Raw genomic sequence first — 14,555 nt, 5'->3', positions numbered from 1 at the left:
TAAATGTGAAATAAATAACCATAGGGTGCATGAACCAAGGGATAATACTGTACAGTATTTGTAGTGACCTGGTTAGTTTGAGCAAAAAGAAAGTGATTGATTTAAAAATTATCCTTTCATTTGTCACTGCCACTGCTACATTATGTTTAATGGATGGTAATAATGTGGAAATGATATTCCTCCACCATGAAAGGCTGATGTGATAATAGCATGAATTGGGCAAGCCATTTTCATCCCTTTGTGATGTGTAACAGGGTTAATTATAGGCCAAATGGTCATGCAGCATGGCAGGAAAATCTGTCTCACCAAGCGCATTGAAATCTGGGAAAATTAAAGTGGACCAGCTTCTTAGAAAAGAGGAGTGGCAGTACAGGCGGTTGCTATACTGTACCCCAATGCGATAAATCCGACCTTTGTGTGGCATTGATACTGTGTTAATTAAGTTACCCTGTGGATATTTCTTTGAGTTTGTGTGTGTGTGTGTGTGTGTGTGTGTGTGTGTGTGTGTGTGTGTGTGTGTGTGTAAGCAATAGAGCAATTGGGAAAAGTTACCTGTGGATATTTCTTTACCATATTTGTTCCCCATTTTGTTTGTATTCCGTGTAGGGTCACACAGTGTGTTAGTGTACTTCTTGGCAGAGGTGGGACAAAGTCATTGTTATGCAAGTCACAAGTAAGTCTCAAGTCTTTGCCCTCGAGTCCCGAGTCAAGTTGAGTCAAAGATGAAGCAAGTCCCGAGTCGAGTCACAAGTCAAAGCCAACAAGTCTCAAGTCGAGTCCAAAGTCCTACCATTTTAGTTTCGAGTCATTTCAAGTCCTCTTACCACAGAAATAAAATTTATACAAATCATGTATGTCTGTAAGATTTGTATTTATTTAAACCTCTTTTTATACAATGACATTAATCAAATAAGGGCCCGCATGTTTTGCAAATTGCAACTCTTTTTTTGTCGACTACCTCGTAATTTTTATAGCCAAACGAAACTATCTTCGGTATCATTTTGCCAACTGGCGCGTTGTTGCTTGTGCTTCATTGGTTGTCTTGCAATGTGCCTGCTTAGATGCTGTCGAATCAAAACAACGTGGGACTACAGTGATTGGATGTCGTGCAGGCAGCGCGCGTGCTCTCTGCATGCATACAGGTGGTGCACATTTTTTTCACAGATGCAGATAAACTGAGAGCGGCGCGGCCGTGTGAACATTTTCTTCCCCAGTTTTCATGGGAAGTAGCAAGTCTTCTCGAGTCAAAAGGCGCAAGTCCAAGTGAAGTCACGAGTCATTGATGTTAAAGTCCAAGTCGAGTTGCAAGTCTTTGTACATTTTGTCGAGTCGAGTCTGAAGTCATCAAATTCATGACTCGAGTCTGACTCGAGTCCAAGTCACATGACTCGAGTCCACACCTCTGCTTCTTGGTATCGTTAAAAAATATGATACCAGTACCAATGGCAGTACCCTTAAAGTGATACTGATACCAATAGAGGACTTAATTTGATACCTTTTTTTCTACTATTCGATACCCATCATGTGAATGGAAGAATCTCAGGACACTGAATTGCCAACTATATGGGTTGTAGCTGTGGTGATGGCTGTGAGTAAAATCATACAATAGTTGTTTTTTTTTTCAATCTTGCTACAAAAAGGATTGGATGCAGGTATAGTTTTGACTGGAATAAAGTTTTGATACTACTTGGTACTAGGTTATTTTGGTCCTTCGAGTAACAATACCTCGCCCTACTTCTTTGGACATTTCGTCCCCAAACTGCAGAGTGAGCGCTCCTTGCTTTCATGCTGCCCTACCTTGCCCGGTCAGGCTCTAAGATTGTTATATTCTGTCTTCTGCTTAGAAGTGGTGAATTGGGGTGGCCTCTAGCTCACCCAGTGGGAGCGTTCACCCCATGTTGGCTGAGTCCTGCAGCGGCGCAGGGTTTGAGTCCGACCTGCTGCCCTTTGCTGCGTGTCATCCCCCATCTCTCTCCCCCTTTCATGTCTATCCACTTTCAAATAAAGGGAAAAGCCCCAAAAAATAATCTTTAAAAAATAAAAAAAAAGAAGTGGTGAATTTGCAGCTCACAGCAACATAATACAATGTATTCTCTAGCTTTTGTTTGATATCTAGTGTTGGCAAAAAATGCTGTTTTACCTTACCTGTTTGATGTTAGCGTAGTTAGCATGCATTAGCTCGGAGGGCTATCTTGGCTTGTTTACTATTACGTGAACACATTCACATTACTGCAAAATGCAGATAGTGTTTGTGCAAAAAAGTGCATGCAAGCTATATGGTCCTTCAGTTTCAGGATAGGTAGCATGATGGTATTGCACCAAGGAATGAAAAGGGGAAGAAGACTGTCAGCTGATATAAACGTGGATCTCGATATTGCAGGTTTAAAAATATTCTGAAAACTGCCTTTGCAAAAGTTTTGAGGAAGAAAATGCAAAAAATATTTAGGACTCAAGGATGCACTCTGGTGAAAAATGTGAACTGAATCTATGTGAACTAACTGTGTTTACAAGAAAAATCCACAGGGTAACTTTTACTTATATGTATGACTTAAAACCTCAGTTGCTGTAATAACTCCTCTGATCTGCCATTTCCGAGCTCCACACCTTTACTTTTCCTCTGCAGTGTACTTCCTGTTTGTTCTGCATATTCTTGTTGTGATGACTGGCAGAGAAATTAAATACTATTCCGCGTCAGTAGGTGGCAGTATAACGCAATAATGACCTTGTTGATTTAAGACAATAGAATTACTGCCACCTTTCGCGCGCGCCAAGATCATCGATGTAAGCCTCTCAACAGCGACGGATACATTTTTAAAAAGGAAAAATGCTGATTCTGACCTAAAAGACTTCACCACTCTCATCACCACCCTGATGGGCACAGGAAAACGGATCGTCATTTCTGGGCCTCTACCTACCTACAGAAAGGGTGCTGAAAGATGGTCCAGACTGTTCTGGCTCCACACCTGGCTGAAACCCCACTGCGCTTCCCTGGGCATTCCCTATGTCGACAACTTCAACTTGTTCTGGGAGAGGCCCAGCCTGCTGAAACATGATGGTCTCCACCCAAACCGACATGGAGCCAGGCTGCTATCTGACAACATAACGACCACACTGAAAGTTAAGTATTGACATTCTGTTGAAAATATCACAGATTCATGCCCCCCAGGTATTGATCCTAATGGCACTTTACAAGTGAATGAATCTGAAAATGTTTTCTGCAGGGTAACATGTAGTACTAGTACTATTCCAGTTATAATCAACAATAGACCATACAAAGTGTTGAATCCCCTAAGTAATAAGAAGTTGACTGCAAACATAGTCAATTTAGCATCCAGTTCACGTCAGCCACAACCTGCCCCAAAAAACGAGACAGTGTCTGTAACTCGACTCAGATCAGTTAAATCACAGGTAACCAAAAGAGGGGCAATACTTAACAATTGAAATTACAACTACCACTGCAATGATAGAACAGGATAGGAAAATTAGATGCGGTCTACTAAATATCAGATCTCTGTCTTCTAAAGCAATACTAGTAAACAAATTGATATCCGATAATCAAATTGATCTATTCTGTCTAACTGAAACATGGCTGGGCCATGAAGAGTATGTCAGTCTAAATGAAGCCACTCCTCCCACTCATATTAATACTATTTCTAGAGGCTCAGGCCGAGGAGGGGGAGTTGCAGCCATATTTGACTCAAACCTGTTAATTAATCCTAAACCTAAACTAAATTATAACTCATTTGAAAATCTCGTTCTTAATCTTCAGCATCCAACATGGAAAACAGTACAGCCTATTATATTTGTTGTTGTCTACCGAGCACCAGGTCCATATTCTGAATTTTTATCTGAATTCTCAGAGTTTTTATCATGTGTAGTCCTAAAATCAGACAAAGTACTTATTGTAGGTGATTTTAATATCCATGTGGACGTTGACAGCAATAGCCTTAGTACTGCTTTCAACTCACTACTAGACTCAATTGGTTTCAGTCAGAGTGTGCATGAGGCCACGCACTGTTTTAACTACACCCTTGACCTTGTGCTGGCATATGGCATCAAAATTGAAGACGTAATAGTATTCCCGCAAAATCCTTTATTATCAGACCACTTCTTAATAACTTTCGAATTCTTACTACCCGATTATACGAAATTAGATAAAAGCTTCTACACTAGAAGCCTATCTGACAGTGCTATAGCTAAATTCAAGGAAGATATTCCAACAGCACTAAACTCATTACCGTGCCGTAATATAACAGAGGATCTTTATGTAAACTTTAGTCCCTCTCAAATTGATAATTTCGTAGACGGTGCTACGGCCTGCCTACGGACTACTTTAGACTCTGTTGCTCCCCTTAAAAAGAAGACGATGAAGCAAAGGAAACTAGCGCCTTGGTATAACTCCCAAACTCGTAAATTAAAGCAAATCTCGCGCAAACTTGAAAGTAAATGGCGTTCCACCAAACTGGAAGAATCTCGTTTAGACTGGCAAGACAGTCTGAAAACCTATAGGAAGACCCTAAGAAAGGCCAGATCAGACTACTATTCATCACTAATAAAAGAAAATAAGAACAACCCAAGGTTTCTTTTCAGCACTGTAGCCAGGCTGACAGATAGCCACAGCTCTATTGAGCCATCTATTCCTATAGCTCTGAGTAGTGATGACTTCATGAGTTTCTTTAACGATAAAATTATAACAATTAGAGATACTATTCATCACCTCTTGCCCCCAACCTCTAATGGGTCACCTTTAACTGACAGACTGCTAGAAAGAACGACTAGACCTGACATATACTTAGATTGCTTTTATCCTATAAACCCTCAACAATTAATGTTAAAGGTCTCTTCAGCTAAGCCATCTACCTGTCTCTTGGACCCCATCCCAACGAGGCTACTTAAAGAAGCGTTACCCGTGGTTAACACTTCATTACTAGACATGATAAATATGTCTTTATTGACAGGTTATGTACCGCAGTCATTTAAAGTAGCTGTGATAAAACCGCTACTGAAAAAACCCACCCTCGATCCTGAGGTCTTAGCCAACTATAGACCTATATCTAACCTTCCCTTTCTCTCCAAGATCCTTGAGAAAGTAGTCGCTAATCAGTTATGTGATTTTCTACATAGCAATAGCTTATTTGAGGACTTTCAGTCAGGATTTAGAAAGCATCATAGCACAGAGACGGCACTGGTGAAAATTACTAACGACCTTCTAACTGCTTCAGACAAAGGACTTGTCTCCGTACTTGTCTTATTAGATCTTAGTGCTGCATTCGATACTATTGACCATACCATCCTCTTACAGAGACTGGAACATTTAGTTGGCATTAAAGGAATCGCACTAAACTGGTTTAAGTCCTATTTTTCTGATCGATCGCAATTTGTTAATGTTAACAATAAACCCTCCAATTACGCTAAAATTAACCATGGCGTTCCTCAAGGCTCAGTGCTTGGACCAATTCTATTCTCCTTATATATGCTTCCTCTAGGCAATATTATTAGGAAACACTCAATTAACTTTCACTGTTATGCGGATGACACCCAATTATATCTGTCAATCAAGCCAGACGAAACCAGCCAGCTAGCTAAACTTCAAGCTTGCATTAAAGATATAAAATCATGGATGGCCTACAATTTCCTGATGTTAAACTCAAACAAAACCGAAGTTATTGTGCTGGGCCCGAAACACCTACGAACCTCATTAGCCGAAGATATAATTACTCTGGATGGCATTGCCCTGGCCTCCAGTACTACTGTCAGAAATCTAGGAGTTATTTTTGATCAGGATCTATCCTTTAACGGCCATCTAAAACTAACCTCTAGAACAGCCTTTTTTCACCTTCGTAACATTGCTAAAATTAGGAACATCCTGTCTCAAAACGATGCTGAAAAACTAGTCCATGCATTCGTTACTTCCAGGCTGGACTATTGTAATTCCTTATTATCAGGATGCTCAAATAAAACCCTTAGGACTCTCCAGCTGATCCAGAATGCTGCAGCGCGTGTTCTGACAAGAACTAAGAAAAGAGATCACATTTCTCCTGTATTAGCTTCTCTCCATTGGCTTCCTGTAAAATCCAGGATTGAATTTAAAATCCTTCTTCTGACCTATAATGCTCTAAATGGTCAAGCTCCTTCATATCTTGAGGACCTCTTAGTACCTTATTGTCCCACTAGAGCACTACGCTCCCAGAATGCAGAGTTACTTGTGGTTCCTAGAGTCTCTAAAAGTAGAATGGGAGGCAGAGCCTTCAGCTATCAGGCTCCTCTCCTGTGGAACCAGCTCCCAATCTGAGTTCAGGGGGCAGACAACGTCGCTACATTTAAGACTAAAGTGAAAACTCTCCTCTTTGATAAAGCTTATAGTTAGGGAGTGAGGAGTTGCAGTGAACGCCTAGACCGGCGGGGCAGGGTGCATAGCTGCAGACACAGCACCCCTGCTTCTCTCTGCTTCTCTTTACAGTCATCAGATTTACCTATCGTATAATCAATAATATAGTGCCTCTCCTAGTTATGCTGTTATAATTCTAGACTGCCGAGGAAGTTCCTTCTTATGACACGCTCTTTTCTTTTGTTTCCTTTTATGCACATCCTGTCTCAGAAGTGCTTGTTACTCACCTAGCTCTGGGGAGTTTACTCCCCGGAGTCCTTATGTTTCTTCTTCACCCAGAACATCGCCTCGGATTAGGGCGACACCAAGACCTGGGTCTTGGGTGCAGCTGTGGCTATGGACCTGCTACACCCTGCTACGCTCTGCGATTCCCTGCAATGCCCGGCTATGTCCTGCCGCATCCACCGCGTCCACCCATGCTCTGCTGTGCCACGCTACATCCTGTACCGTCATAACCCCAACCGTCAGACACCGCCCACCAAGAGTCTGGGTCTGCCGAGGTTTCTTCCTAAAAGGGAGTTTTTCCTCGCCACTGTCGCAATAGCCACTGCTAATGCTTGCTCTTGGGGGAACTATTGGAATTGCTGGGGCTTTATAGAGTGTGGTCTAGACCTACTCTATCTGTAAAGTGTCTCGAGATAACTCTTGTTATGATTTGATACTATAAATAAAATTGAATTGAATTGAATTGATCTGGGCACTGGACAAAATTCTAACCCAGATGAAGAACCTAGAATGAGTGGTGGTCAAAAGAAAGCAAAAACGGTGAGCTTGAGGCAATACAACGAAAGTTATCTTTCGTTAGGATTTACTTTCACCAGGGATCCAACTGCACTGACTCCGTTATGTTTGATGTGTGGGGAAAAGCTATCCAACAGTGCCGTCATTTCAAAACAAGAACATGGACGATTTTGTCCGTCTGTGTGAACACACTGAGAAACAGGTAACGTTAATGAGAAAAACTGCTATAAAAACTAAAAAAAGAGAGCGACTGAGAGCGGTTGAGGAAGAGCTTCATGTGTGCCTTTCTTCAGTTCCTGCCAGGATATCAGATTTGTGTTCATCTAAACAGGTCCAGGTTTCACACTAAGTGAGTTTAAACAAATTGAGACTACATTTTCATTATATATACTGTATTAGACTACAATGTGTCATTTTGTAACATTTTTGGTTGGTGGTGTGCCGCGGGATTTTTTTAATGTAAAAAATGTGCCGTGGCTCAAAAATGGTTGAAAAACACTGAACTACACATCCAGAAGTAAGGCTTTAAAGTGTTCTGGGCAGAAGTTAGAACAGGGTGTGTATTATTAATGAGTAATTTGCTATTGTTGCTATTTGTGTTGCCATTAATGTGATCTGATTAATGCGGTGCTATTGCTGCACACTTGAATTGCTGTGAATGTATCTCTGATCCAGATATTGTTGAAACTGTGTGAACTGTAGCTTTTACTCCCCACCGTGGGAAGTTTAATTGCTGTACAAGTGGAGCCATAATCCTGCCTTCCGTCAGTCAACTACGGCGGTGATATAGCCAAAAGATGTTATATCATCCCCGTGGAACGGCTGAGGGTGTGATTATCGTTACCACGGAGTCAGCTGTGCGCTCACAGAAAGGAGTGGGGAAAATACCCCTCTCTCATAAACAAAACCTCAGATTCTGCTGTAACGTTGAGTTAAGTTAGAATCTCGAGTAAACGAAGAGTGATTATTTTCAACCCACAGAGATTCAATTCAATTTTATTTATAGTATCAAATCATGACAAGAGTTATCTCAAGACACTTTACAGATAGAGTGTTCTATAATATACAAGGACCCAACAATTCTAGCAATTCCCCCAAGAGCAAGCATTTAGTGCGACAGTGGCGAGAAAAACTCCCTTTTAGGAAGAAACCTCAGACAGACCCAGGCTCTTGGTAGGCGGTGTCTGAAGGTGCCGGTTGGGGGTGTGATGAATAGTGGCAATAATAGTCACAATAAAGATAATGGAACTATGACTAGAAATAGTAGTTCATGGCATAGCAAGGCACTGCAGGGCGTTACAGGACGTAGCAGGGCAGGGCGTAGCTGGACGTAGCAGGGCGTAGCAGGACGTAGCAGGGCACTGCAGGGCACCACAGAGCGTAGCAGGGTGTAGCAGGGTGTAACAGGGCATAGCAGGGCGTGCAGCAGGACCACGGCGACAGCTGCAACCATGATTTTGGTGCCACCTTAATCCAAGGAAACATGCTGGGCGAAAAAAAAAAGATAAGGACTCTGATAGCTGAAGGCTCTGGCTCCCATTCTACTTTTAGAGACTCTAGGAACCACAAGTAACTCTGCATTCTGGGAGCGCAGTGCTCTAGTGGGACAATAAGGTACTATGAGCTCTTCAAGATATGATGGTGCTTGACCATTTAGAGCTTTGTAGGTCAGAAGATCTAATAAGACAAGTACGGAGACAAGTCCTTTGTCTGAAGCAGTTAGAAGGTCGCTAGTAATTTTCACCAGTGCCGTCTCTGTGCTATGATGCATTCTAAATCCTGACTGAAAGTCCTCAAATAGACTATTGCTGTGTAGAAAATCACATAATTGATTAGCGACTACCTTCTCAAGGATCTTGGAGAGAAAGGGAAGGTTAGATATAGGTCTATAGTTGGCTAAGACCTCAGGATCGAGGGTGGGTTTTTTCAGAAGAGGTTTCACAGCTACTTTTTATGACTGCGGTACATAACCTGTTAATAAAGACATATTGATCATATCTAGTAATGAAGTGTTAACCACGGGTAACGCTTCTTTAAGTAGCCTCGTTGGGATGGGGTCTAAGAGACAGGTGGATGGCTTAGCTGAAAAGACATTTAACATTAGTTGTTGAAGGTCTATAGGATAAAAGCAGTCTAAGTATATGTCAGGTCTTCTCGTTCTTTCTAGCAGTCCTGCGTTTAAAGGTGAACCGTTAGAAGTTGAGGGCAAAAGGTGATGAATTTTATCTCTAATTGTTATAATTTTATCATTGAAGAAGCTCATGAAGTCGTCACTACTCAGAGCTATAGGAATAGGTAGCTCAATAGAGCTGTGACTCTCTGGCAGCCTGGCTACAGTGCTGAAAAGAAACCTTGGGTTGTTCTTATTTTATTCTATTAATGATGAGTAATAGTCTGATCTGGCATTTCTGAGGGCCTTCCTATAGGTTTTCAGACTGTCTGCCAATCTAAACGAGATTCTTCCAGTTTAGTGGAACGCCATTTACTTTCAAGTTTTCGCGAGGTTTGTTTTAATTTGCGAGTTTGGGAGTTCTACCAAGGTGCTAGTTTCCTTTGCTTCATCATCTCCTTTTTGAGGGGAGCAACAGAGTCTAAAGTCGTCCGTAGGCAGGCCGTAGCACCGTCTACAAAATGATCAATTTGGGAGGGACTAAAGTTAACATAAAGGTCCTCTGTTATATTGAAACACAACATTATGTTAAATGCTGTTGGAATAGCTTCCTTAAATTTAGGTATAGCACATCATGTCAGATAAGCATCTAGTGTAAAAACTTTTATCTAATTTCATATAGTCGGGTAGTAAGAATTTGAAAGTTATTAAAAAATGGTCTGATAATAAAGGATTCTGCGGAAATACTATTACATTTTCAATTTCGATGCCATATGCCGGCATTAAAACAGTGAGTGGCCTTATGCACCCTCTGACTAAAACCAATTGAATCTAGTAGTGAGTTGAAAGCAATACTAAGGCTATTGCTGTCAACGTCCACATGGATATTAAAATCACCTACAATAAGTACTGATTTAAGGACTACATATGATAAAAACTCAGATAATAATTCAGATAAAAATTCAGAATACGGACCAGGGGGGTATTCCATCAACGTAGCTAAGAATTGACAGACTTAGGTGTAAGCTTGAAGCTTGACTAAGCTCCACTTCCCAATCTAGCTCCAAGTCGTTCCATCAAGTGAAATCAGCTGGCTCCACTTGACACTTAGTCAAGCCTCACCTGTTAAGCCTCAACTTGTGCACGTCCACAGGGAAAATAAAAAGCCCATTCTAGTCGAGAACGAAAACTGTCCAAAATGCCAGGGAGCAAAGCAAAGCAAGGGAAAAGAGCGTGCAGAAATGTTCTCCGCAGCAGAACAAACCCTCCTCATGGAGGTATATGAGGATTACAGCCACATAATCCGAAAGAAGGGCAATACCGCGGCAATCAATAAAGCGAGGGATGTGGCGTGGCAGAACATTGCCGACAGGCTGAATGCGTAAGTGATAAAGAAATTTAAGTATTTCAGCATCATCATGTTATAAATCCCCCATCAAAGGGACAAAATATATGTAGACAATAATCTACCAATTGATTTCTTGATGGTTTTTGTTTTAAACTAATCAATTATGTGGACCTATTAATGCAACCAAATCCCTAAAATTTAAAGGAAAATCCCCAAAGAGCAAAAAGACAGCCCTAATAAGTAACATTCATATGAACATAATTAAAATAGCATTATTGTTTCACTGCAATTTATGTGAAATTCTCCATATTTTATCATTTGGCAGCCCTTGTAGTAATGTTAGAAAGTGATATTCATCACATTTATCAACTGATTGTTATGCAAATCGATGGGATAGGTTTAATTTATTTCCTGCATTATTATTTATCTAGAATCATTTAGCAAATCAAGCAATTCTATGGAGATGAGGACCCCTGTTACAGTAACTACGTGAATGCAGATGACAGCAAATCAATCATCTATCTCCTATCAATCGGAGGCCCTAACCCTTGTTACATCAAAAGAATGATGATCTCTTTAAATTGCCTCTATGTATGAAATGTGCTATAGGGCAGACATGGTGTGTGTCCCTCACAGTTATGTCTCAACAGAAGCAATCTCAGTAGCCAGAGGAGGACCGGCCACCAGGTCAAAATCAAATATAAGAACATTCTTAGCAATGGTAAGTGTTCCATAATGTAATGTGAAATGTATCAGTCAAAATAGATGCGCAGCTATGAATATATACATGTCTTGCAGCCACCAGAAAGCAGACTGCATCCATGGGTACTGGTGGGGGACCGCCGCCGGAGGAGCTCACACCAGCTGAGATCCTGGCCCTTGGGATAAATAATGGGCCCAAGATAGTTGGGATCGAGGGGGGGAGCTCCTCCAACCCTGTGGCCCCAGAGATCCGGGCCCCATATGTTGAAGGTATTGTCAATCACTGCCCCTATTCTGGTGACAGACCCTCATTAGGGATAACTAACTATGCACCTGTGTGTCTGATAGTGACAGGGGATCAAATTATTCTCCTTGACCCACCACAAGTGCACATTGAGGATGCAGCCGGGACCCAAGTCGACCCAGTAGGTCCTAACCTGTTGAAACATTGTACTACATGCAGTCAGCCCCCTCCCTCTCCCCCATTAACTGTTGTTTCTCTATTTGCAGGGAGAAGGCCCAAGCCAACAGCCACATGATGATGATGATGATGATGATGACTATGACGATGATGAAACACTCACCGGTCGAGACAGTGAGCTCCAAGATGTAAGCCTAATCATTAATGTACTGGTTGTGTTTGAAATGTTAAAATCACACCTTAATAATGTACCACACACTCTCCTGCAGGAACCTAGGCCTTCCCCAGCTGGCAAGAGGACTACATCTGCTGGACGAAGTGAAGTGAGTAGCCATTCCCTTTTACCCACCATTAACTGCATAGTTGGTTGCACTGACACATTAAGTCATCATAGGACATCCGTGCAATTTATAAGCGGTATCTCCTCCATGCAACGGAGTATAAGAGGCTACAGATTAAGAAGATCAAACTTGAGATCAGGAAGATGGAAAAGGATGTAAGTATGAATCCAAATGCACAGCAAAAGGTCATTGTTCTTACTGTAGTTAATGTTCCATTCTGTCTCCACAGCCTGACCTGCGTGACCCACCAACATAACATTCAAATGTTTCAACACTACTATGTCCTGTCTCACTTAGTCAGAGACACTGAACTTTGGTTTTGATTGATATCACCTGCAGTAAATTGTAGAAAAAGATTCTAAAAATGGATTTAAGAATGGAGCTCTTCAAATTAAGCAAAATGTGCATCCCTATAGAGGTCCCTCACGGCCCTCCCATCCATGTCCTCTGGCATGGGATTGGGGTCCTCCCATCTCTCCTCCTGTGTGACGTCCAGGAGCCTCTCCCTGCGGATGGTTGCGATGTTATGGAGGATGGCACAGGCCACCATGATATCGCAGGCACGTTCTGGAGCAACCCTCAGGTATTTCAGACACTGGAACCTGTAGGTATTGGAGCAAAAAGACATTTGAAACTGTAGGGTTGTCTGGGCAGTATTGTAGTTTGAAGACTATTATCTGAATATGAGGCTGAACCTGGACTTTAGTTGGCCAAAAACCATCTCAATTCGTGCCCTGGTGGAATTGAGGGCACCATTAAAGGCCTCCTCTGCCTCAGTCCCTGGATCGCTGTATGGCGTTAAAAGGTAAGGAAGACAGGGATAACCCCTGTCTCCAAGGAGGATACCTTCAAACTCCCCTGCAGGGTGAGAAAGGAATGAATGTCATGTACGTGACATGACACATTGAAACATAATGAATGTTAATTTTAAGATATTGTCTTACTTTGAGCAAGCCTCTGTGCCACTGAGCTTGACCTGAAGATTCTGGCATCATGTACCCCCCCAGGCCATTTTGCCTAGATGTTTGTGATTAAATAATTGGCATCACAGATCATCTGTCAGCATGTAGGGTAACAATCAGTTATGCTTGAGACTACTGTTGGGACAATCATGGCTTCAGTAGTAGGCTACATACCTGTACATTCAGACTGTGGTGATTTCTCCGGTCCACATAATCTCTTTCCACTGGTCCGGATGGGGCCACAATTCTCACATGGCTGCAATCAATGTAGCCAAGGACATTGGGGAAGCCTATGTGGAAAAATGAAGGTACAACATCATCAACCTGTGGGCCACTTTACACTTTCCATCAAATGCATTTGAATGTCACAAACCTGCAATTGCATAGAATGTCTCCTTGATCCGCTGTGGGTCATGATGGCCAGGAAGGTGATGTAGATGTTAAGGAACTGCTTCAGGGCCAGGTAGACTGCTCTTACCTGTAATGTGTTTGCTCTGTGTCATGTTTAATGTATAAATATGAAAGATAACTATGGAAATTACTTTATTTAAATAAGTATATTACTTCATTGCCATCTGTCTCTGTTTCCAATTAGTCATGGCCTATGACAATATGACATCATGGACACCCTCATGTGATAATCACAAATGAAAAGAGTACATATAATTGTTACCTCTCTGCAAACAGTTGCCTTGCTTAACTTCTCAGCATCACCAACACTGTAGAGAAATGTACCACTGGCAAAGAACCGCAGTGCAATACAGACTGACTGCACAGTGGTCAGAGACTGGCTGCGGCGAGTGACCCTCATAATGTGTGGTTCAAGCAAACTGCATAAATACACAATGCTTTGCTTGCTGAACCGGTACCTCTCCCACAGGTACGCATCTGTGTGGGTCAACTGGTTGGTCCTGTCCTGGAAGACCCTTGGTGCTGGTGGTGGTCGGAAGGCCCGTTGAATTATCCGGGCCTCTTCATTCACTGGGTTGTCAATGAATGGGCATGCCATGTTGGAATGTCTCACTCAATCTTTCTTTCTCTTTGTCTCTCTGTGTCCCTCTCCCTCTCTTGAATGCACTGCTTAAATGTCTTGGCCTTTGTCAATTGACCTCAATTGGCTTTGGCTTTGCCAACTCTCACTCATATTAGCCAGACTTGGCCATTTAAGCTTGGCTTTGCCTTTAGCCTGCTTGATGGAATAGGTCCCTGGAGCTCGGTAAACAAAAACAAATATAATTGGCTGTAATGTTTTCCATGTTGGATGTTGAAGGTTAAGAACAAGGCTTTCAAACAAGTTATAATTTAGTTTAGGTTTAGGATTAATTAACATGCTTGAATTAAATATGGCTGAAACTCCCCCTCCTCAGCCTGAGCCTCTACGAATTTGATTATTATGACTGGGAGGAGTGGCTTCATTTAGACTAACATATTCTTCATGGCACAGCTATGTTTCGGTAAGACAAAATAGATCAATTTTATTATCTGATATCAAATCGTTTACTAGTACTGCTTTAGAAGACAGAGGTCTGATATTTAATAGTC

General features: G+C 41.8%; 1 protein-coding gene and 1 pseudogene across 4 annotated transcripts; one reads left to right on the top strand and one right to left on the bottom strand.

Annotated features, from left to right (window-relative positions):
• The first annotated feature begins 10,503 nt into the window (after nt 1-10,503).
• LOC116045131 (cGMP-inhibited 3',5'-cyclic phosphodiesterase B-like) lies at nt 10,504-12,509 on the top strand. Of its 4 annotated transcripts, none has more exons than XM_035991602.1 (7): nt 10,504-10,620; nt 11,238-11,308; nt 11,386-11,559; nt 11,638-11,714; nt 11,800-11,898; nt 11,980-12,033; nt 12,105-12,509. In XM_035991602.1, the coding sequence occupies exons 1-7, from the start codon at nt 10,511-10,513 to the stop codon at nt 12,372-12,374; spliced, it is 855 nt and encodes a 284-aa protein (XP_035847495.1). In that variant the 5' UTR covers nt 10,504-10,510; the 3' UTR covers nt 12,375-12,509. The 4 variants fall into 4 exon arrangements, with proteins under 4 accessions (XP_035847495.1, XP_035847496.1, XP_035847493.1 ...); XM_035991603.1 differs by having other exon boundaries at nt 11,386-11,714; nt 12,105-12,206; nt 12,281-12,509; XM_035991600.1 differs by having other exon boundaries at nt 11,386-11,714.
• On the bottom strand, nt 12,443-14,022 carry LOC116045135 (annotated as a pseudogene).
• Nucleotides 14,023-14,555: the final 533 nt, after the last annotated feature.

Source organism: Sander lucioperca, chromosome 14 (genome assembly GCF_008315115.2).
Source record: "Sander lucioperca isolate FBNREF2018 chromosome 14, SLUC_FBN_1.2, whole genome shotgun sequence".
Classification (NCBI taxonomy): domain Eukaryota; kingdom Metazoa; phylum Chordata; class Actinopteri; order Perciformes; family Percidae; genus Sander; species Sander lucioperca.
Note: the sequence above shows the minus strand (reverse complement) of the source record. Positions and strands in the feature narration are given on the sequence as shown.

What these genes read in the sequence shown, in the direction of transcription:
- LOC116045131 (XM_035991600.1), top strand. Translation starts at nt 10,511, where the DNA reads ATGGAGGTATATGAGGATTACAGCCACATAATCCGAAAGAAGGGCAAT. An exon ending in CCGGGACCCAAGTCGACCCA is followed by an intron (nt 11,715 to 11,799) that starts GTAGGTCCTAAC and finishes CTCTATTTGCAG; the next exon opens with GGAGAAGGCCCAAGCCAACA. An exon ending in CATCTGCTGGACGAAGTGAA is followed by an intron (nt 12,034 to 12,104) that starts GTGAGTAGCCAT and finishes AAGTCATCATAG; the next exon opens with GACATCCGTGCAATTTATAA.